Source organism: Tachysurus fulvidraco, chromosome 2 (genome assembly GCF_022655615.1).
Source record: "Tachysurus fulvidraco isolate hzauxx_2018 chromosome 2, HZAU_PFXX_2.0, whole genome shotgun sequence".
NCBI lineage: Eukaryota > Metazoa > Chordata > Actinopteri > Siluriformes > Bagridae > Tachysurus > Tachysurus fulvidraco.
In genome coordinates, this window is record NC_062519.1 from 31948382 (window position 1) to 31972621 (window position 24240).

Sequence of the window (24240 nt, forward strand, 5' to 3'; positions counted from 1 at the left end):
GGCAACATATACGCCACATCCTGATTAAAATGCAAACAAACTGAAGTCTGCTGGGGCCAGGCCAAAATCTGTCAAGGTATCAAACACTCTTGTCTATTCCAAGTACTTGATGTGAAGACCTGAAGGAATCACCCTTCAAGTTTCAATAACAGCTATATAAGGGAGTAAAATTTTAGCTACTCATGAGCAAGTCAGATAAGCTGAGGCAGGGCTAGTGATTCCCATGAGCCAGATGACTCAGGTTTCCTGTGTGATAACAGTTGAGAGCAACAACGGCTCACACAGAAACAGCTTATAAATAACTATTCGCTTCAAACAGAAGAGGGCACCGAAATTTTGGTTGAACATTTAAGCCAGTAAGCAGTTTAAAGTTCAGTTTAGTTTTCCGCAGCTTATAAGCTGAATTCAGTAAGTGAAACAGCATCACATGCCCAACAATATAAAACTGTTTTAAGGCAAAAGCTTCAGGAGCCACTGATTTACTGAACTGAAAGAACTGACACGCCTAAACTCGCTACTAAATAAACTGATTGTACTGTTGCATCTATTTCTGTCAAATAATGAGACTTATTTTCTGGTCACACCTTTCAGGAGTTTGAGGATGGGTTTGAGGGCTGTCATCCTGCGATGACCTTTTCACGCTGCTTGTTCTTCCTCCATGAGAACCCTCAACAACACGAGGCAGAGGCTGTAAAGGGAAACAGAAATGATCGAACACAAACAACAGCATTTCATGTAACAAGCCCTACAATCAAAGGAACAGTGCAATTACAATTTAAAAATCACCCAGAACCGCCACCATGACGATAAACTACCTTTATTTTCCAGACTGCACACCAAACAGCATAGAAATATTCTAACTGACATCCCAAAATGTCAGCATATTATCATTCATGCCAAAAGATTCATTTTTAAGACAGAAACAAAGCCTCGTCTCATCTTTTGTAAGTTGAAGCATCAATGTATACATTGACTTTTATTATGTTATAGAACATTTAATAAGTCAGATCATAGCTGTCAGTATCATAACCTTTCTGTCTGAGTGTCATCCTATTTGAGGGCTTAGGGTGCTGATCATTAAAATGGCTGCTGATAGATGATACAGTTTGATGATCACTAATAAAGGAGTTAGATGAGTAACTAAGAAAGATCATGATTTAATCACACACGATTATTGAAAACAATCAAACATCAAAAGCTGATAGGAAAGAATCAGTAACTTGCAATTTTTGGGGATGACAATAAAAATGACACAAAAGGTAGAATTTTGTTCTGCTACCACAGTTAGGGGGAGCAGGACAAATTCTTTTTACTTAGAACTAGGCAAAACATAATAAAAAGTTTTCACTTTATCAGGGCAGAATTACAGAAAAGATGCCCAGTTGTTTCTTTTTCATTTTAGATTAACAACTCACTTTGTTCTAAGAGAAGAGAAGAAGCCAAGAGAAACAAAGTAAATGAGACTGTGGTCTGTTTGGCCAATAAAAAATATAAAATGCTGTTTAATATTAAGTAGCACTTAAGCCTTTTTTTTTTTTTTTAACTGCTTCTAGGAGCAAAATCTAGTCCACAGAAGTACAAAATATGCTTTGATATGCTTTTTTTTTGGCCTTTGATTTATTTTTTGTTTTTCTATCCCTCTGGATGCGAGGATTTTCTTTTCATTTGTTCTTTTCTTTTCTTCAGAATTTCTTCAAGAGCAGGCAGGAGTTGGATTAAAACTGCACACGCTTCCAAGAAAGTGGTATAAAAGTGCTAACAGAAGCTAAAAATTGCTTTTCCAAGTATAGTCTTACTCAATGTGCAGTTAATTGTAGATTGACATGGAGTATGAATAATTTCAAGATTTGAATGTAGTAGTCTGAATGTGATTAGTGAATCAGTTAGCAGGCTAGACTATGAAGCCCTTAATGATACAGGTATGCTTAATAGTATTTCTCATGGAATAGAATAGCACAGAAGACGGGGCTTTTCGTTGATTCATAGTGCGCTTATCCAATCTCCCCATGCAGCTCCCAAATGACTAGGTGTAAAGATATGTGACCTTTACAGGGACTGAATGAGAGAACATCCAGTGCTCCACATCTTCCATTTCTGCACTTTTAAACTTCAAGCAGTTACGTATGAAGCCTAGTCGATGTCTGTGTCTGGGACACTTCTGACAATGCACATTGCCCTGAGTGAGCCAGAGAACTTGGTTTAAATTGGGTGGGTGATGTTCTTCAAATGGGGTGAAAAAGAAGCAGCACTTGTGAGCACTCTACCTGCCAAACTGTGGGGACTTCTGAGGTCTTAAACTCTGTAACATCATCTAATGACCGGGAGGTCCTGAAAAACAAGAAAAATAAAAAATGGCATTCCTATGTTGGAGTTTTAAGGCTAATGAAGCTATATATTATTATAGTCTTAACCTATAAGGAACAAGACTTATTCAAGAATTATTCAAGTAAATTGAATGAACTAAAAGCTTTATCACATTTTAACCTTCGTATTTAATTGAATTGATAAATCTCAATTTAAATATTACTTAAATTGTGGTTCTGTGTCACAGCCTAATTTGCATGATCATAAGGTAAATCTCTACAATACAAACTATACAGTAGACTGCCGAATTGTTCTGCCTGAGCTGTTCTTTTAAAACAATGCACAGAAAAACAATGGACTTTTTAAATAAGCCATACTTTAACGTTTTAGTGCGCGGATCCTGCAGGGAACATGCTTTTAACATGCTCTCAGGCTGGGTGTTGCTCTTTTCCCGAGTTCGCACATCCTGGGTCTTTGGAGTGTGTTTGGGCTCATCAGATGCAGGCACTTCCAGGGGTAAAGTTGTAGGCCTGATTGGAGTCAAAGCTTTGTTCTTTACCTTCTCTTCAGTCTCTTTCTTAGTCTTCTCGCTTTTCTGGGATATGAAGGTGTAGTGGTCCAGTTCTTTGCAGCTCTCATCTTTACCTGCTGCAGCTGCACGAACACTTTCCCTCTGGCTGTGTTCTAAACCACGCTGCCTTCTCAGTTCTCTCTTTTCCTGACTCCGGGAAGCAGGAAGTTTCCCCATAATTGGAGCCCTTTGCTGGCCTGGATCAGGCTGAATGGTGTTAGTTGTTAGGTTGCCAGTTTGGGAGCTTTTTACATGATCTTCTGTTTTAGGGAGGACAATATCAGTAACTGTATTGGCAGCACTGACTTTAATTTGAATACCTTTTCCTGTTGATATGATATTAGACTCTTTGTTAGCTTCTTTTTCAGTTTTCATATCTTCATTGTGCTTATCTAAGACTTCCAAAGGCTTATTGTGTTCATGTGCTACTTGATCATCCTGAAGCTCTACTTTATGCTGAGGACCAGCCTCAGACTGCTGGCTTTCCTCTTCCACCAAATTCTGTGCGAAATCACTGCCATCATTCTTTCTGTCCATTTCTATGACAGCCTGATTATTTATTTGCGCCTCTGGCGCTTCCTTCTTTGTCTTCAGTTCAGAGAGCTTTTTTGCCTCCTCTTCTGCCTCCTTCTCCTTTCTAGCCACCTCTTCAGCATCTCTTTGTCTCTTTGCTTCCTCTTGTGCCCTTCTGGCAGCCTCAACTGCCTCTCTCTCTTGTCGGGCTGCCTCCTCAGCCTCCTGTAGTTTTCGAGCAACCTCTGCTGCCTCCTGGACTCGCCTGGCTGCCTCTTCCTCCTCCACTTTCCTCCGTTGGGCTTCTTCCTCCTCTCGCTTCCTCTTCTCTTCTTTCAGAGAATTGTACCTAAGAAAACACATTCAAATAAAATACAGAGACCACAACTACATGCAAGAACATACAATGTAAACATTTTCCTAATCATTTCACCTTCTTCGAGCGGAATGGCCTCGGACCTGAGCCTGGATTTTGGTTACAGAGGCTCGCCGGTTCTGGTATTCTGCTCTCTGTTTGAATCCTCGCCATGTGGCCTGAATCAAAGTTGCTGCCAGCCAGCGTCTCTTGCGGATGTCACGCCATGAGCGCTATACCCAAATAAAGACACTTAGATACAGGTATACACTTTTCATGTTGCAATATACCGACTCGTATGCACTGGAGAATTTACCTGTAGAACTATGGCTGCCTGTCTCATCTGAAGGAACTCCCTTCTCTGCAATTTAGCTCGGAACCAGCACTGCAGGAAAATGATTTTGCGCATAACGTCTTTGTGGAGTGCGTCCTTAAGCTTTTGTCTTTCCAACTCTTTGAGATATACCTATGAGATGAAAGAAACGAAGATCCCAAAAAAGCTCAGCATGGGTTGGTGATGTAAAATGACCTACAATACATCCCAATATATATTTGCTAACAAAGTTCCAGCATTTCACTATGTAAAATTATATATATATATATATATATATATATATATATATATATATATATATATATATATATATATATATATATATATATATATATATATATAAATAAACAGAATCAGAAAGTCTTGCGTCAAAGTTTTTCTTGTAAACTTTTTCTTGCAAGCTTTGTCAAGATTCTGAACAGCCTGATGATGGCAAACAGACAAAAATCTGACCCTAGTTTTGCCGATCTGGTATGTCTTGGGGTCCAAGTCAAGTTTCTTCAGCAGAGTTGAGATTTCTTCTGGAGAAGATGCATCTTTTGGCAGCAACACATGAAAGTGTTCAATGAACTCCTGTGGAAAATATTATTATTGTATTACATTATTACAGAGAATATACTTTTCTGTAAATGAAAAATCAATGTTTATATAATGTCAAATTACATCATAATAAAAAGCATTAAAATGGCATGTAGTATGTTATAGTCTACCTGGAAGGTGTACTTGGCACCGTATCCTGACCTCCTGATACGCACCGTCTCCAGCATGCCCGTGTAACGTAGCTGCTGCAGGATCAGTGCCTCGTCAAAAAACATCTCCTTCTGCTCACACACAGACCCGATTCACATTAACAGACTGACTTTCAGGCAAATACCAGGATGAGACACATAGTTAGCACGATAAAGTTATAACTTTTTATCTTTTTCTGGAGTTACTGCTGTTGTGCTGGCTTGGCATCAAAACAGGAGAAGTTTGCTGACACTTCCTGGGTGCTGGCACTTGCTTTGACTCTGATAAAACAACCTGGATAAACTGTCTCTTACAGTCTCTCGGTCTCTCCCTCAGCAGCATTTACCCAAACCAATATATTGTACTTCCTTCTTATTTCAGAGCTCGAATCAAAACAAAAATATGTACGCATTCAAATTTGGTGTCTTGACTCTCTTAGTACTTTCACATATGCATAAGCACACTTGGGTCAGAGGTGTTCTTGGTCCACTTCTGCAAACCTGCGACAGAAATTTTACGCAGGAAGTAAATCAAACATACTATGCAATTAGTGTTTGTCGATAAACTGAGCCACATGACAGAGCATAAGAGCTACGGAAGTGACTGTTATTTACATAATTAATAGAATTGTTTATTTAGTGCCAGCTCTGCGTTCATGTTATTATTCAGATTACTAATTACTACTAACTACTTTTTTCCCGATAACGTATGAAAGCATTTTACAAAAATGTTCTCAGCTTTTGAATTGTTTTTTTAAATCAATTAGGTACAGTGTGGTACATTATTGGCTGCATCTAACAGTATTGGCAGATAAATAAACTAAAAGATGAATCAGCAGAACAAGGCAGAAATATTCCAAATAGTTTAGAGTGTGTATCCTGGAATCTATCCTCAAGAATAATCATGGGAGATTGTGAGTGCGTGTAAGAATGAAAGACGCAGTACCTTTTCAGCATTTGAGCGCAGACAGCGGATGAAGAAGGGTTCAGCCTTCACTAGAGTTTCCAGCAGCTTACTGAGGGAAGTCTACCAGAGAAAACATGAGCCTTATTGTTCAATTCTATTTTCCCTCCACTCATTCTGGCATCCTTACTATTCAACAGTGTTACATAAAACACGGAGATTGACCTTAAGTTCATCTTAATTAATATAAACAGCACCAGTTATTGTTAAATCTGTCACACTGACATTTTTTACTTTACAGTATATAGATCTGTAAACTAAAATGTTAAGCAAGTCTCACAAAAGTGAAAAAGGAGAGGTTTAAAAGATTTAATTCCAATTCCACTGATGCCCTGCCTAACTGTACATTTCTAACCATATCTAATGGAAACCAACATTAAAGTCAAATGGTAAAGAACTATAAAGTGACACTGAGGACCAAGTTCTCACTTTATTGATTTATTATCAGCATCATCCAAATTAGTAAAAGCACTTGTGATATTTAAAACACAAGCCTCATGGCACAGAAGCATGGCAGATATTTTAAATACAAACTGAATTCATGTCCTTTCCTATGACTTCAAACATCAGAGGAAAATTTAACTGAGAGAGAACAATAATTAACTATCAATGTTTTAGACATCTTTAATCTGATTGTCTTCTTATACATGTAAGTTTGGTGGGTGGAGCAGTACCTGGAATTGAGCACTGATACTTGGTGGTCTCTTCTTCTTGTGCAGGTGAAGCAAAGACTTGGTAGTGCGGTCATGAAGGCCAACAACGAACTTCAGTGAGCGCGAGTCTAGCAGGTTCTGCACAACACGGGCATGGTCATACACAACAATGGACACAACAACGCTGTGACTTTCATTAAAAAAAAAAAAAAAAATCGATTCACCCTCAAAAGAAATAAACTTTAGAAATGCAAACAGACAAGATGACACGAGTTTACCTTGGGAATCAGCTGCTTGTGCTTGGTGTGCTTGTTCTTCCTGTAAAGGAGGAACAGCGAGGTTGAGCTTGTGGTGGGACAGGGCATGGGGGGGTTAGTACGTTATTGTGAGTCATGCATTGGCGAAGGGAATTACAGGAGGTGTTGAAGCGAATTAGAGTGATTTAGGAGAGGAGGAGAATGGAATGATGGTCTATATCTTTTCTCAAGACAAAAAAGCTTGCCTGTAATCCAGGAAAATTCATGTTTGCTGCAATTTGACCATTTTAGCTATTAGGGATTTAACAACTCACTATAATTGTGCATTTTTAGACCAAGTTTGGTTGGTATTGGATTAAAAATTTACTGACACTAATAAAATGAAGTTATTCTTTGTAAAAGTATACAGACACTTGATTTACGTAAGGAATTGCATGGCCTTGAATAATCACCTGATTTGAATCGCATTCAATATTTATGGAGGATTTCGAAACTGCGAGTCAATCAGACCGGCCTTCATAAACTTGGGGAAAAAAATTATTTGCTAAGAGGAATGAAATAAAACTGAATTATAATTCTGAAAAGAAAAAAGTAATTACCTCATCTAATTGGCTCTGCAACAAAGTACTAATTTGTGGTTTCTTTAACAATAATAAGATTTTAACACAAAAAAAAACACTATTTATGATATAACCAACCACTAAAAAAATAAATAAACAAAACCTGTTCAGTTTTAGATAGCTCTCTGGTATAATAAATTGGCAAAAATATTTAACTTATGCACTTGGAAAAAAAACTGTACTGAGGGGTGTCTATAAATTTGTCTTATTAAAAAAACCCAATAAAACTTTGCCTTAGCTAAATTTAGCTAGATCATGCAGCAGGTTAGCAACTAAGCCTAGTGGTTATGTCACATTTCTAAGAGTTGTATTTGTAAGTAAAAATACAAACAAGCACGACAGAAAAACAATATAGAAAAGCCTAATGAAGCTTAGCTCAGGGCTCATAAACACATTCTTTTACCTGGAGCTGCCAGGCACAAATTAGTGCCAAACATGTTAGGAAGGTCTATTAAAGCAGCAGGAGTTCAGGAGCTTTCACAATAAATCTGACTTTTACAACTCTAAGCTCAGCCATGAAAAGAATGTTATTCAACCATTCTATAAGGCATGATGCTGGGGACAGCAGGCTGGGGTCAGAGGTCAACAGGTACACGGGGTCTGGACCGACTCACTGTAGAAGGTTGCGTGGGAAGCGCAGGCGACCCCAAGACTGAAGCAGCTTACGTGGGTCTTCGCCATCCAACTCCAAGTCCTTAATGGAGCTGATAATTTGGGCGTGCATGTCACTGATTCACATTTTGAGAGGGGAAGGTGGAGATGGAATGAGGCAGGATGTGGTAAAAAGGACAGAAACCCAACAGTTAATTATGCACCTCTGGAAAGATTCCTCCACCAAAGACACAAAAGGGCACATAACCTACATATATTACATCTTATTCACACACACACACACACCATGGTAGCAGATAGGGAATCACAGGCAGCATGAATGCTAATGACAATCACAACAGTGCCAGGAAGGCTCAACATCATGTCCTGCTTTGCCTGTGACCCTCATCTGCAACCACAATGCTGAACTCAGGGCCCTTAATCAGGAGCATGGTAGCGTTGCTGCAAAACCAGGCTATTGTAAGTGCAAGGAAAAAACAGTGATGTAAAGAAGTCCATGCAAGTGAAACGCTGATGATACTGGTGTTAACTGGTGTTGACCGATTGCTTCTGTGTCGTCCATGCACTTATAAAACCTACCACACAGCAGCAGAGGTCAAACAGGATGTGCTGGCAGAAGAGGCTAAGGGACAACACTAGCCTGGCTTTTAGAAACATTCAATGCCATAAACACGATGGATTCAGCTCCCTAATCAGACTACACTGTAAAATTGGCTTGCTTATTAACAGAGCATATATTAACTTTGAGAGACTAATATAGAAAATGTGGCTGAGGTTTTGAGCTGCTGTAGCATAAGTAAAAACAGTACCTAGCTTGTTTCACAGATGTTCCACAACATTTACATGCAACTACAGATGGATAAAAAAGTATATTCTAATTGTAAAAGTCTCCAAAATTGATGTTGTATAAGAGGAATAAGACACTCTTACATGCGGTAGGAAAATAATCAACTTTCGGGTGGTAAAAGTAACTGCGCTTCTCTCTCTCTCACAGTCATTGCTCAATTTCCTAGAACAGCATGACAAAAGATCGAGTTCAAAAGATCATCTGTCTATTTTGTGACCAAAGCAAGAAGTAAACAGATGCTATGATAAACTCTTACAATGTCTGCACTTGTTCGCTTTTGTTCTGAAAGACATGATTGCGTTTTACTCTTATATGTAGCTGTGAACTCTAAGGCCTGTGTTCTGACATGGTGACAAATCTCTCTGCCCTTGAGGGTTAGAAGTCTGTAGATGTCATCAATAACAATGAAAACAGCAAGTCTTATTCAGGCAAAAAATGTACCACTATTATTCATTCAACAGAATATGTTTGGTGAAACTGTAATACATATAAATTAAGCTTCACTGAATACGATTAACATAAATGGCACACTTTCAATAGCTTGAGCTCCTATTCTCAACACCCCAGTCCTGCCCACTGCAGCCAGCTCCTCCTGCCAGACCCCCAGCTGTGTCTCTCTCCTCCACTTACTTTTTACTTTCATAACTAGCAAAGATGTCTTCAAAAGCCTCTAGGGGGCGCTCTTCTGAGAGATCAAACGAGAAATCAAGCATAGAGGCCCGGCTGTAAAGGAGAAACAGCACACAGGCAAATACTTGTCACAGAATGGAGGCAGATCTCTGACCAACATTTCTCTTCCACCCAAAGGAGGAAGGAAGAAAAAAAATGGTCAAAGATAGGAAACACCAGGAGAGGCACATAGGCATGCTGAGGGCAAATAATACATATTGTCTTGGCATCATCAGTTATAAAAGTATATATAGGAGTGGTGTGAAAATTTTTTTTTTAAATGTGCTATACAATAGATTACACTTGTAAGAACCTGCCTGTAGTGTGCCTCTGGGAGGTGAGACCGGTCACATGACCACCACACACAAAAGCAAAGGACAGGAAGAGATTAAGTTCCCCATTTCCTGCTTTCTCTCCCCAAAAGCCATACAATCTTAGTTAAAGTCTTACCGATACATCATCTCAATGGGCGTGTTGGACCTCTGCAGCTCTCCAAGTGGAACTCTTGAAACGGGTCTCACTACACCTGCATGAAGAGGCACAGACAAATGCATACCACATGCTCACACACATTTTGATTTCCACTGAAATAAATTCAAGACTGAATTCCTGACTCAAACAATACCTCCTTCAGTTTATTTTGGTCTCAGTCTGTGCTTTTAATCGTCTCAAATCCAGACGTGCGTCACACAGCACACTTGCAAGCGCAGGCTAAAAATATACTTAAAATCTTTTGCACTAATCTGCTTCTGATCTTAAAAAACTAAACTCTACAGGACGTACCAGAGGTTTTAGCAGCCCAGCGACGTCCAGCTTCATTGAAGGCAGCAAGGGCACGGACGGCGGCACGGAGGATGCCCCAACGGAACATAGCCACCGGGTCCATCCCGATCAGCTGGCGCACATAGGCCCGATCGCTGCTGCGCAACAGGGCCACAATGTCCGGTCGCATATGGTCCGTGTTCTTCTCCCGGAAATCCTGCCAGGATTCAGAGATAAGAAATAAAAAAAAATGTTATAAATAAAAAGGCAGCAAGGAGTTAAATGAAAATAATCAATACATGACTGTTCATGGTCAACTTCATCTGGTGCCAATGTATTTACTTCATCTTATACAGCATAATGCCAACAATTACGGTTAGGTATTTATTTAATAACAAATTTATCCATTTGAAATTACATTGAATGTTGTGGAATGTCAGCAAAAAAAAAAAAAGTTACCCCTCAACTCATTGACTCATTCATGTTCCATCAAAACAACTTACCTTGATCTGGTATTTGACTTTCCCAGCAAAATGGCGGATGACGAAGGCCGGCTCCATCACAGGTGTGGCCACAAAATAAAGGTTTCTCTCATGCTGCTGTTTAAATTTGGCTAGCAAGGTTCCATCTGTGGCATGTGGAAAACTGCAGAAACAAAAAGAGAAAATAGACAAGAAATATGAGAAAAAATGTTTGCTTCTCAAATAAGGGGCATGCAACAAGACAGATTGCATGCTGTGAATAATGACAAAAAAGGTGACATTTTTATGTCAAGACTAGTAGTTCATTTTATTTGTATTTTTCTTACTTGCTCTCCTCATCCAGTAAATAGAGGAGTCCAGTAGGTTTCTTGCTGATAAGGTGAATGCAGCCCACGTTATCAGTGTAGTCTATGTTGTGCCATGTAATTCCCTCGGCCTGATACTCCTCCTGCACATGCAAAATAATACAAAAATAACTACAGACGCACACAAACGGCAGACGTGACTTACATGGAACCGAGCTCAATTTCAAGCAATGCGCAAAATCACACCCGAGTATTGGTGTCAAAATATGATGCATGATCTGACCTGCTCCAGCATGAAGATGTGGTGGTTAAAGTAATACTGCAGTTGTTCATTAGCATAGTTGATGCAGAACTGCTCAAAGCTATTAGTCTCAAAGTCTTCAAAGCCAAAGATGTCCAGTACACCTATGGACAAACACTGGAAGGGGAAAAAAAGACAGAAATTATACGTGGCAAACTTTACTGTGTGGCAAATCAGACCATCTGAGAAACACATTTCTAGTAGAACTCAAATTTCTAGCCCATCAATGGTTTAGAAACCAGTCTAACAAACACTGCTACAAACCTTCAATAGGCTATAGATAAAGGGCAGGGTATAAAGATACATATGCTCACTAATAATTTTAATTTGTGTTTACCATTAACATTAACAGAAGCTGTAACACTGCTACATACATGTTTGGGTTATTGGACAAGTGCAGGAATGATCTGGTCCTCTTATTTTGCAAGTGCTCTGATATAATATGAATATAAAGTAAATATGTCTTATATGTGTTAAATCAAAACTATTGAATAGTTTTCAAAGCTTAATATATTTTTTAAAACATTCAGCCAACAGGGGGTGGATTCAAGGGTGTGTGGGATTTCTGGCAAAGCAATATCTTGTATAAAAGGGCAGAATGCCTGGTGTGGGGCTGCTCATGAACTTGTGCTATAGCCAAAAGCAAAAACACAACTTCCTCTTGCTGCAGATTTAGCTCAAACAGTAATGTTGTATATTGCAGACATTAACTCTTCTATTGACCAGAAAACACACCACATATCTGGCAACCAAGATGTTATTCCAGTTATTTTGAGAGCTTTATTCCTATTCACTAAATGACTAAACTGGAAAATCTTCTAGTGTGATGGAGAACACTAATGCGTCCTCACCGGAATGGACTCCTCCATGTCCTTCTTATTGAGCAGCGCATGATTGATGCGCAGGACAATCCAGTCGAACAGAGCACTGTACAGAGACTTAGCCATGGAGTCCCGTGCTGTGATCGCCTGAGGAAGAGAGAAGAGAAGAGAAAAAAACGTTAGCTTTTAATCTTTAAAGGTTTTACTCAGGCAGTTCCATTTTTGGGGGGTTGTTAACATACAACTGAAGACTTATTATCAAGGAACCACACATTTCTTTTAAGAGCGTGTGATATTAAAGATTTGGCCTATGTACCTCGCTTTGGCTGTAGGGAAGGATCAACTTATCATTAACTGTAACCGTTTTCCTCTTTGTAAGAGCCTCGACTAGCAGCTCTTCTTTGACCTGCAAAACACACACACATAAAGGCCACTATTCACAACTTTCTGAAATGTATTCTGTTGGATAAAAACTAATGAATTGCATTAAGACAATAAAAAATTAGACATAAAAGATGGTTATACGTGGTTGTAACACAATGCTATAGATTCATTTTTGCCGTGTCATTGCAATCAATCTTGTACCTTAAGAAGTTCTGAGAGTTTAGCAAGCACGTCTGGTGGTCCCACTTCCAGTCCCTCGTCCCTGCCTGTGGCTTTCTTGCTGTAGCTGATGTTGCCCAGGTACAAAATGGCTGACAGCACTGAGAATATCCTGAAAGCATCATTAAACAATTAAAGCACGGTACTATTATGTTTTAAAGTCTGATTGGTCGAAAGAGTGTACAGTAGATTCTCCACATGAAACTAAATGAACATGTCGCAGTTGATATGATATTTTCAGGATGAAGATGTTTATTTAACATTTATGGAAGGAGACTCCAGTGTCTTATACCGTGGTATAAGAGGACTAAATCACTTGCAGATAAAAGACATGCAGTTACATTAAGAACAGTAACTCTGCTTCCTCACACCACCTGGTTGAGGATCATTTTCCTATAACGGCAAAATGTTTTATTCCTAACAAAATTCACACTGGTTCAGATATGTACTTCCCCTTTGGCCAACATAAACTATGAGTCAACATGCACAGGCTGTGAGTAACAAGCTGTATAAGCAACTCAGTGCAGTGATTCAGTGCTGCTCAGCTCCAGTCATTTGTTTACTTCTGAGGGAATGCTTAGAGCAAATAAGAATGGAGGAAGTTTTCCATCCAACCCAAATGCAAGATATACTTGGTGTTCAGAATTTGCATCTCTCGTTTGGAGTTAAGAGTTAATGCTCAATAAATCTGCAACCCAAACCACCCAGGTATATAAAAATGTGACTAGGACATGCTGATGTGGTTTACAACACAGAGAGACATCCTGTACTTTATGAATAGAAACTTCAGCATGTAGCAGAACACTGAGACATTAGTGTCTGTATTTGTTACACGGGGTTCATACAGCAGCTTTAAAATAAATTCACTAGATTTGTTTTGAAGGAGTGCACTGGGGATTCACTGAATGATGTGTCATTTTCCAACCAGACTGAATTACACTTTGGAACATGTTTACATTTGTGGGCAGCAAAATTTATTCCATAATCCATTATTCAGACAAGTACTAAAAATTAAGTGCATCAGAAAACTTTGTTCAGGTCTTTATAGTTGTTAAAAGATTTAACATAACCATAAACAAATCTAAAGTGTAATGCTATTCATTAAGAAATAAAATCACAACTCCTGTCAAATTTCTGTGGTAAGAGTGTTAGAAACTCTTCAGGACATGCTGTTATACTCACTGTTTTTTGGTGGTGGGCAGGAAGCCCACCATCTCCATGGCCTGCTGCAGACGCTCAAAGTCGTGCCGAAGGTCGTCTGCATCCTCTATAGTAAAGTTTTGCTATTAAAAATAAGAAAATAAAATACAAATTCAGAACTAACTTTGGTCCAGCATATATTCATATATTTGATTTTACATGTAATAGTCATTTTTCACATAAAGATTACGATTATTATTATAAAGGTTGGCCAATTATAAATTTGAATACAGACATACTGATGCACAGAGGCCATTAAAGCTAGAAAATCATTCAGAAATCAGAGACTAGCACTCTCCTCTGTTCAGACGAATTAGGAGCCTGCACAAGCTGCCAGGATGTGGTAACTGACTTCAAAGGAACCATGCGTAAGCCTGAAAATCTCAGACTGGCATGAGAGAACTGGCCAGATCTTATACTGTCGAGTACAGGTCAAAGTTTTTCAACCTCTAAACAAAGCTCTCTGGTCACTCTGAGGCAGAGAGTCTTCACAAAGCTTGGATTTTCACTGATGAAGTGAGTACCGCTGCAGTGCTCCGTGAATATTTTTAATATTCCTTATTTTTATATTACAGTCATTGTAATGTGTCCATATTGGATGGGGCCCTGCTGTGATCTAACAGGTGGTAGAAATCTCCTGTGATCCCAGCCATGTCTCGGAGTATCAGAATGCATTTACAAAATGATCCTCTAGTACTTAACAAATTAATTATTAGAATTATTATTAATTACAAAAGAATGAACAAAATCGTGATTATTCCATTGACTTGGTATGAACGATGCACTATGCAGTGATGCTATATTTATAATATGTTTACAATTGGGGAATTTTTGAGAAGGCCATTTTAACCGGTGCTCACCTGCTTGAGGTAGTTGTAGTTCTCTGGCTGCAGGAGCTTGTACTCCTTGCGTTCCTCATCAGACACCCCCACCAGCAGGTAATAAAACACATGGTAGTTTCTATGTGAGATTAAAAAAAGGTAGTTAACTAGAGAGTGAGATAAACATGATCATGCTCCAACTTAACCAGCTGTGTTTATATTACACCCCACTATTTGTTGTTTTTCCACACCGATAATATGTGGGAATCTCACCTAGTTTTCACCTGCTATAATTCATCACTGATAGAGAAGGCTGCTAAAAAAGAAGTCCATGGAAAATACCTAGCATGATACTCTTTATTTAAACAATTAAGTCTCTGTGGCTAAATTATATCTGATTAATGGTAAGAACTAGTTTTTTTGTGGGTTTTTTTTACCTTTCATTCTTTTCTCTGGAAACCAAGCGGGATTTCTCCAGCAAGTACTTCTCGACCACTGCCCTAAAAAAGCAGAGAACAATTGATTTATACGTTCCTTGCTGCATGTAGTGATTGATTATGAATCTGGCCTGCTGGCTGTCAATTGTTAATAGGAGTCAAGGTTGTGAGAGGCTTTTGGTCAAAAGCACAGCAGAAGCAGATGGCCTGAACAATACTACAAACCAAACAAAGACTCACAAGTCAAAGTGATGCGACCATGCGGTTCAGAGCTGAGCTATTCGAACACACAGAACTGAAAGAGTGCTAGACTGATTATTCAAAAACACAGACGATTACTGAACATCCACTTCTCTGATTACGGTTTGTGCCAAAAAATTTGACATGTTGTATTTAGAGATCCTCAAGCCTCAGACTGGTCAGATAAGTCACCATCAAAATACATCTTGCAAAACAAACAAAAACAAAAACCCCATAGTCTTAGGATATAACAAAAGCAAAAGACTTACTGAGTGCTCATCAATGGAGTGGGGTTGACTGCATGGGGCTGCATTCAGCCAAAGAACAATGAAGTGCATGAAAGCATCCTCTCAATCTGCTTTGTTATCAGGTTTATTGAGCCTCCTTGGTTGCCGTACTCACAGTGGTACAGCCCTGCTATTGTTTCGCTCTGAGCACGTGCACCGCACACAGCGCCAGCTGCGCATATTGTTGTCTAAAGGAGACTTTTTGACAAAGACTCAGACACAAGACAAAAGTGCCCGCTGCACCCAGCATGACCCGATTTTTTCCGCCGCAATGAAAGCAGCTTGCTGTGCATCTGCACTGGATCTAATCTCTGCCTGACTCCAAGCAAGTGTTCAAGTGTGTTTAATTATCATCATCTCTGTTGCGATGGGAAAAACAAGAGCGCAGCAGCAGAAATCCCAAAAAAGAAAGCTGTAGTATAAACACCCAAAAGAAACCACTAATGAGTGCAAAGGTTATTGTGTTCTTGAATGTCACCACAGTGTCATATTTACAAATAATTGTTAATACCATTTATTGTACCTAAGCACTGTATATTGTTGTGGCAGGCAGATATGATGCCTGGATCACAACAAGCATGAAATCGGTTTAAAGACATCCTCAACCAACACTGTTCTAACGAAGTAATAACCACAAAGAATGGATCCTTGCACACAATCCTAATCCTGAATTGTGACATGACCTTTCTAAAAAGGGAATGAGTATCATATGGAGCTGGGGATTCATAAACTCACACTAACGATTAAAAGAATGTTATTTTTCTGGCATTATCTAAAACAATTCTCATATAGGCCTTATCAAAAAGATAAAACTCAGCATAGGTGGTTTAATCTAAGCGGAACCATCACCACTGCAAGAGTATTGAACAGTTCCTTATTTCTAGTCATGCACATTCTTTTAGGGTTAAGAGAGGAAATGACACATGAATTTGCACTGACGTGCATAATAACCACACAAGTTCTTCAAAACCCTGTTTCTCATGTAGCCCTGCTTCATGTGTTATTTCCACCCTGTAGAGTTAGCTTCTGATCTTTATGAAACACATCTGGGTCAAATACACAGATGCTGAAAAAAGGAATACACGACTGGATGTGCTGCTAATGACTTCACACATTTGATCACCCAATGCAACACAGATGTGACAAACTCACCCACGGACCACTCCACTCTCCAGGTAGTTGACTTGTATGAACTTCCCAAAGCGGCTGGAGTTGTTGTTGTGGGCTGTCTTTGCGTTGCCAAATGCCTAAACAAACAGATGAAAGGTGTATTAGGGAAAGAAAAACAAACAAACAAACAAACAAAAAAAAAGAAGAGTGGTACATTCCAGTCTATGAAAATTCTTTGCCAGGAGAATTATTATATCCCCATTTTGGTCAATTTTAAAGATTCTGGCATATTTTTTATGCTGTACAGCCACCGAATCGGTTCCACAAAAACAGGACACATCTTTCATACAGGTACAGAAAAGGTGTTTTTTAAAAATCTCTTGAAGTTGAGAACATACACACAAAGCCATTCCGCTTGTCAAGTTACTACAAAACAGCAAAGCATAAATTCCTCCAGCCTGAAGATGTTGGAAAGTTACTGCTTTAACATTTATGCAATTCCTGTCCTGTATCAGTGCTTGGCCTATGTCAGAGGCAAACAAACACATTTCTTCTAAACAGTGTGATTGCGATGTTACTAACGAATCGAAACAATACGGTATTAGAACGAATCGGTGATTTGCAGGAGCTCTACTTATAGAAAATTTGTTATTTTAATAACTACTTAGTTATAGACGTTATAGAACATCTTGACGAATCAGATTCAAGCTTTCCACAAACACATAACACACCTGTCAATAGATACATCTGAAATCTATAACAAAACAGCTTCTTTGAATGAAATAAGAGTAACAATGAAAGCTACTCAGACCTATAAAGTATGAACAATTGTGACCTTAAAAAGTAAACCGAAAAGATAAGTGAGTATCATTCACCATTCTAATCAAACCTTGATCTGTGCTACTGAGAAAGTGCAGATAAGCAAATTCACACAAGATTTTAGTTGGGTTTTATAGAGTTTCCTGCTAATTAAATATCACCTGTTCAAGTTTGAATCAGTCAGCAACACATCAGGAATAAAAGCCTCAAAGTACTGTTCAGATGCATGGTATACAGGCATATTAGAGAGTGGGAGGGGGTATTAGGATGTAACAAGCCCAGAGAAGGAGACCGATGCCCACTTTCCACTAGAAAGAACCGGGTGCTGGTTCAGGTTCCAATTTGGTTCCACTGGCGAGCCTTCTAAGAACTGTTTTGCCTTTCCATGGGCTAGAGAGCCATCTTAGAGCCAAGTCTTACGTCACTATATACAACGTTATACAGCAACGTTAGCGCAGCAGCGGCGCAAACAAACACAACATCAACAATGGCGGATGTTGCTTTGCTCATGGCTTTGCGAACATACATTGGCATCCAAATGCTAAGAATACTGATTTAAAATGATTTAAAAATCCCCGCCCACAGCCCCTGACCAGCAATGTTTTGGTGCTACTTAAACACTTTTCCTGGTTCAGAGCCGGTGCTTTGGGTGTTGAAAAAAGAAAGAACTGATTTTAAATTAGGCTCTGAACCAGCACACAAACTGCCTTGGTGGAAAAGGGGCATTAGTCTCAGACCAATAATCAGCAGCATTAACTCAGTAACATACAACATTGTTAAATATCTTGCTACCATTCTAGCACCACTGGTTGGACACGCTGACCACCATATCCATAATACTGAAAATTTTGTCTCCAAGATCAGGGAACTGAAACTGGACACCGAAGAAACAATGGTTCTACATCACTCTTCAAAAGATGTCCCCACCACCCACCAGCACAACACCCTCAGCACTAGAACCAGCTAGAACCCAGACCAGATCTGCTCTCTCCTAGACCTTGTTTCAAACCTAATGGAGAATGGGGAGAAATAGATCCACAACCCCTTCCAGGGGACCAACCCAATGGTTCAGATACGTAGAAGACACCTGGGAAACGATAGAAGTAGTACAGACCTTCACAGATGATATCAATGTAATTATCACCAACAGGTTTACACCAAAGACAGCAGGTTAGCATTCCTGAACTGTGCAGTTCTCATAGCGATTTCTGGGAAGCTAGAAATAAACATTCACAAAAGCCACACACAGACAGGTACCCACTGATTCCCACCAGGTCATTACAATAACTTAAAAAGCTACGTTTTTTTTTTTTTGGAAAACACTATATATATGTTCGCTTAAATCCAACCAACACAATAAGGACTTGTCTACCCCAAAGATACCCTAAACACAAGAAAAGCCATATAATTCACGTGGCCCGGTATAGTGAGTTGTGTTCAGAGCTCTACATTGGAGAGACAAAACAACTACATAGACTGATATATCAACACAGAAGAAGCAAAAACCCTGGACCTGAATCAGCTGTACGCCTGCATATGAAGGACAAAGTGCACACATTTGAGGACAATAAGGTACACATCTTGGACAGAAAAGACCGATGGATTGGGAGAGGAGTGAAGGGGGCCATCTATGTCCAGGTGAAAAATTCTTCTCTTAAAAGAGGTGGAGGTCTGAGGAACAACCGCTCTCCTATTTTTAATGCTGCTCTTTCATCTATCCACAAGAAGATCAAGACCCCCTCACAAATCCACCAGGAAAGCCACACCTGTCCCACATTCACTCGCACATTCACGTTACCCCAATACTTAAACAACCTCCCCCTGCTGTCCTTCTCTAAGGTTGCATCCTAACAACCCCCTTTACTCTTAACACCTCCCACCTTCCCACTCTCACTTTCTCCATGTTCTTTTAAACAAGGTTATCCATGGAGGCGAGGATTCTTAGCCAAGAAAGATACAAATTTGTGGAATCCTGTGAAAATTTCAAACCATATTGATCTAACTACAATGAAGTCCAGTTAACATGACCTAACTTCCAGATGTGATAAAACATGGTTTTAAAAGAGATTCCTCTTGGGGTTCATGCTTATGTAACAACCAGCACAGAGATTTGAGAGTCCTCAATGTAAATTCAGACTCAATCATCAAAATATGATAAACAGAATCTAAACTAGTATTAGACTGATTGTCACAAATTGGTAATTTAGTTTCTGTCGTGATTATATATATATATATTTTTTTATTTTATTTTTAAACATGCACAGGCCATGCTTGCATCCACTTCCTCAGCTATGAGGCTAGAGGTGGTAAGAAAAGACAGAATATGCACCACAGTTTAACTGGACTGTGCGTTTGTGTGCGCTTTTTTTTTAAGGGGGGTAACAACAGGCAGCGACATAGAGTCAGGGTGTGATTAACGAGGCTTTTGGTTCCAGAACACCCCCAGTTAATGCCAACCTCAGCCAGCGGGCTTAAAAGCATGAATAGCGCTCACTGTTTACCAAGCACAGGAAACCAAATGCAAAAAGGACAAAGTGACCCGGTTGCATCCCAAATAGGACTGCTTTTGTTCCATACACCAACCAAAATGCGAATGTGGATGTTTTTTTGATAGCCATTTTAGAGGCCATACATATACTGATTAATATTCCATGCACAGATTCCTCAATCTGTGTCTTGAACCAAAGAAAAGACATTCTGTGTCTGAAGTGTGTATAATTTTAATTGATGTACACAAGCCCTTGCTGTAATATGTACAGTGTATTATTGAATACTGTTTTGTTTTTAAATAAACTGCCTCACTGATACCCTGATGTTTCTGAATAAGAGTCTCATGCTGCAATTGCCACCGTTCCAAAAAGGTAAAATATTTGAGGAGTTTGATTAGACTGATATTGCAAAAATAAATTAGTTAACACTAAGGAAAAACATTTAAAAATGCTCTATATAATAAAAAAACAACAATTTTTGAAGATTCAGAACAAAATGAGTTTACTTTGCTGATCACTTGCTGAAACCGGGCAACTTCATTTTTTTCTAACTGCTGCTCATCGGTGGATTACTAAAACCCTCATAGGCCTCTTTACTGGCCCGGACCTGGGACAGCTTCCCTGGTTGTCCCAGGCTTTTGTCATGAGATCAAGTGTTTGAATCCTGGCAATGCCTTAGCCTTCTTTGGCTGGGAACCAAGGGAGCAAAATTGGCAGTGTCATTGGGAGGGCATGTCTCTTATAGTGATGTTTGCCAATCACAGGTGTCTGTGAGCACAGAAGAGGGCAAATACACTTCCAAGAATGTTACGATGCTGGGAAAGATGCACGTTTGGCTGGTGGGCGGAAAAATTATGACAGCAAAACAGTTTATAATCCTAAATTTCCATAAGACATGTGCATCCATTTGGAGCCATGTTGGATTTAATTTCTCATTTACAGCTTGTGTAAATTCTGTTAGCTGTCTGAAACCAACAGGTCCGGTCAGACTTCTTAATGCTCCAGAGAGAAATAATTCAGATTCTAACATGCCCTAACAGACTAGCTGTTATTGTCTGCAAGACAAAGGGGCATGAGGAAATGGCTGCAATTGCCTGAAGGGGAATACCTCGTCTTCATTTCAGAATATCTACAGAAATGAAGAGGAAAAAAGGATGGACAAAGATCCAAAATAAATGAAAGGTCTGATTAATTCTGTGTTGGACCTTTATTAGTTGTAAATATCCTCAATTAATCAGAACCTTGAAATGTTAAATGAAAATGTAATATTTACATCTAAACATGCATGTCTGTGTCTTTTTCCCTGTACTTTATTTGCTTTGGGTTTCTTGTCTTACTTCTGTGGTTCTCTGTAACAGCCTTCGGCTATGGAATCATGCACAGTTAAACTTATTACTGGCTCTATATAAAGTGGAACAACTGACTGCTCAAGTCAAAAGAAAGGCCAGTTTGGTGGAGTATAATCTAAAACTACAAATAGCCTTCATATATCACTTAAAAATCCACTCCAGTGATCCACAAATACAATGTGATGCAGTGACATGCAGTAACAAAGGTCCTATTATAAAACAGAAGCAATAGGCTGAGAGCCTGCAGGCAAATAACACTCAGGAATTCACACGATCGTTAACTATAGCTCTTTTTATATTCAGCCTGTGAATTCAGCCACAATCACACAATTTTCATCAGCCTGTGTGACTTCAAGAAATTCCCCCACATTAGCTCTGAGGCCTCAGTGATGAACAAAGTCAATTAGTGTTAGTACTACAGGCACAAATTAAACTGGCAGTGTGCTAACATGGCTACACACTTTGCTAATCTACTTGACTAACATGCTTACAGCTTAGGAGAATGGTATTGGTATCCAATAATAATTACAAGCAGTTAAACTAAAATGGAAAAAACAACAAACAGAAAAACATTATTAGTAAAGAAAGATTATAATATTAGTGTGGCATGCAGTGTGTTTAAAAAAATCTTGTGTTGTCTCTCTTAAGACATTTTATTTTGGATTTACACGACAGTTGAAACTACTGTATATACATACAGTGCATAAGGAAATAGGAGTAGACGCAGTAGCTACAAAAAGATTCGTGTGAAAGACACTAGTGCTGAGAAAGATGCTAGCACGTATCTATAGATATAGACTCTCATACTACTCTGAGTTTGTCTTTTATTAAAATATTTTGGCTCAAAATATATCTTCACATTTTCCTGGACACCTTGCAACAGGTAGCTCAGACAATTAAGGCATAAAACACTCAAGCTGTTGATATATGCTGAAATATTCTATACACTTGGGTGACGTAATGAAGTACCTCTCTGATCAGTTTCCTTTAACAGCATATCATCAAGTGCTTTATTCTGTGCACACAAGAGACATTTGCCAACACTTTAACTAAAATAAAATAGCAGATTTTTTTTTTTCCTTTTACTGATGTGGCACATCCATGAGCCATGTTAATTTCAGTTCTGACAGCAGCTGTAAACACTCCCTTACTAGCCTCTATTTTTTTTTCTCTCCCATCATCAAACCGTCCAGCAGCAACTATATGACTATCTGAAGTGTTTTTTGGGGGTTGGCAAAATAAAACCCATGACCCACAGCTGCTTCAGCTTTGTGTTCTAAACTTGTAGACATATAAAAATCAATTAAAATAACTACAGTAATATGCGTTTTGAATATACTCCCACATGGTCATATACTCAGGGTCATGCCTTACACACACCCAAATATGTGAAAACCCACAGTTATTACAATGGATTAAAGGAAGAAGAGGGTAAAAAAAGAAAAGAAAAAAAAGAAATGTCTGATTCTGGGGACTTCCTGAGGAACAATGCATCTTTGAGCCAATAAGGAGAGATGAATAGCAGCAACCACTTCCTGTTGCACAAAAGAGTTCTGCTTCCTGTCGGCTGAGACTCAGAACTGTAGGAAGATCAGTGTGCATTAAATGGCGAGCTGTGGTAGAAACTAAAAAGCACTAGTTTACTGTTTAAAAGCGCACCTTGATCCATTCATTTGAAAGGCATTACAGAAGTAGGTCATAAATATCTGTTATAATATCTTTATGTAAGACTCATGGAAAACGTAAAATGGCACAAACGCATTAGTCATGTGCTCTGATATATAGTAAAAAATGCTTTCAGCTATGAATATATGTTGAAAGGACTGGATGTTATTCCACTCCAGACGGTTGTGTAAGGCATGTAGAGACCATGATAAAAGCAGACCTTTAGCAGAGAAATACTGAATAAAGAGAAACCTGTCTGACCCGTCTGTGCACTGCTTTGGGATCTGTGGGTGGCTTGGAAAGTTTCCTAAAAACTGCAGCACCAACAATTACACATAGGTGACAGTGATCAGACGATGACTGACTTGCAACTGACAGATAGAAGTCCTGTGCTAATGAACAAGAGTTTACAATAACTGTGTGGATGCAGAGAGAGGGATTTAAAAAGAAATCCCTTTTCCTTGCTTATTTTTCTTAAGCCAAAATAAACTTTTTGCTGATTGCTTGAGATCCTGAGATACAATGTCCAGTTTCCACCAGAAACAAGTAAAGGTGAAAGATGATATGACTGCACGCTGATATATATCATAAATAAACTCTCAAGATTTGACCTTTAACAAATGCTTACTTTGAGACCCAGCCAGATGGCCACACAAATCTGATTGGCCAAAGACTTGGCAGTCACTAGCTTTATTAGCACGCTACATCAGAAGGTCATTGCAGACAGAAAGAAAAAGATGGGCTACAGAAAGACTCAAATATTCTTTATAGAGTTTTATATAACTGACTTTAACGCTCCTTTAGCACTGTTGCAGACGTTATTCCTTTGACCACCCATGACTGTGGCTCTACATGTTTAGAAATAACAACTAGGATCATGCTATTATAGCGAAGTAATCAAACAAGGTGGTGTGATTCCGATAACACCCTCAAGTTTGCCTATTACCTTTTGTTTCTAGAAACCAAAGCATTTATATAAAACCTGTGGTTTGAAGATGCACTACTGTCAGAGATGTGTTTTTATAAAGCATTAATCAGCACCTTTGACCAATTTCGGATTTCAGCAGTGCCGTTATGTCCAACTGAATTGCATCAGTGTCCAAACTAAATAACCGAACACTC

The 24240-nt window shown here is 39.0% G+C and overlaps 1 protein-coding gene across 11 annotated transcripts in view; it reads right to left on the bottom strand.

The window, feature by feature from the left end:
• Positions 1 to 24240, bottom strand: part of LOC113650123 (unconventional myosin-IXb) — a 54573-nt gene that overhangs the window by 13231 nt on the left and 17102 nt on the right. For 8 of the 11 annotated variants that reach the window (XM_027158242.2, XM_027158232.2, XM_027158278.2 and 5 more), the window contains exons 3-26: positions 16839 to 16933; positions 15160 to 15222; positions 14762 to 14861; positions 13884 to 13984; positions 12684 to 12813; positions 12415 to 12504; positions 12129 to 12245; positions 11260 to 11394; positions 10998 to 11119; positions 10693 to 10834; positions 10211 to 10406; positions 9878 to 9953; positions 9389 to 9481; positions 7914 to 8027; positions 6701 to 6740; positions 6444 to 6560; positions 5752 to 5832; positions 4788 to 4898; positions 4531 to 4650; positions 4060 to 4209; positions 3822 to 3976; positions 2682 to 3737; positions 2265 to 2328; positions 585 to 688 (exon numbers count right to left, since the gene is read on the bottom strand). In XM_027158242.2, coding sequence (XP_027014043.2) covers positions 585 to 688; positions 2265 to 2328; positions 2682 to 3737; positions 3822 to 3976; positions 4060 to 4209; positions 4531 to 4650; positions 4788 to 4898; positions 5752 to 5832; positions 6444 to 6560; positions 6701 to 6740; positions 7914 to 8027; positions 9389 to 9481; positions 9878 to 9953; positions 10211 to 10406; positions 10693 to 10834; positions 10998 to 11119; positions 11260 to 11394; positions 12129 to 12245; positions 12415 to 12504; positions 12684 to 12813; positions 13884 to 13984; positions 14762 to 14861; positions 15160 to 15222; positions 16839 to 16933 — 3572 coding nt within the window. The remainder of the gene's footprint in view (positions 1 to 584; positions 689 to 2264; positions 2329 to 2681; positions 3738 to 3821; positions 3977 to 4059; positions 4210 to 4530; positions 4651 to 4787; positions 4899 to 5751; positions 5833 to 6443; positions 6561 to 6700; positions 6741 to 7913; positions 8028 to 9388; positions 9482 to 9877; positions 9954 to 10210; positions 10407 to 10692; positions 10835 to 10997; positions 11120 to 11259; positions 11395 to 12128; positions 12246 to 12414; positions 12505 to 12683; positions 12814 to 13883; positions 13985 to 14761; positions 14862 to 15159; positions 15223 to 16838; positions 16934 to 24240) is intronic. The other 3 variants (XM_027158250.2, XM_027158260.2, XM_027158269.2) reach the window with 3 other exon arrangements.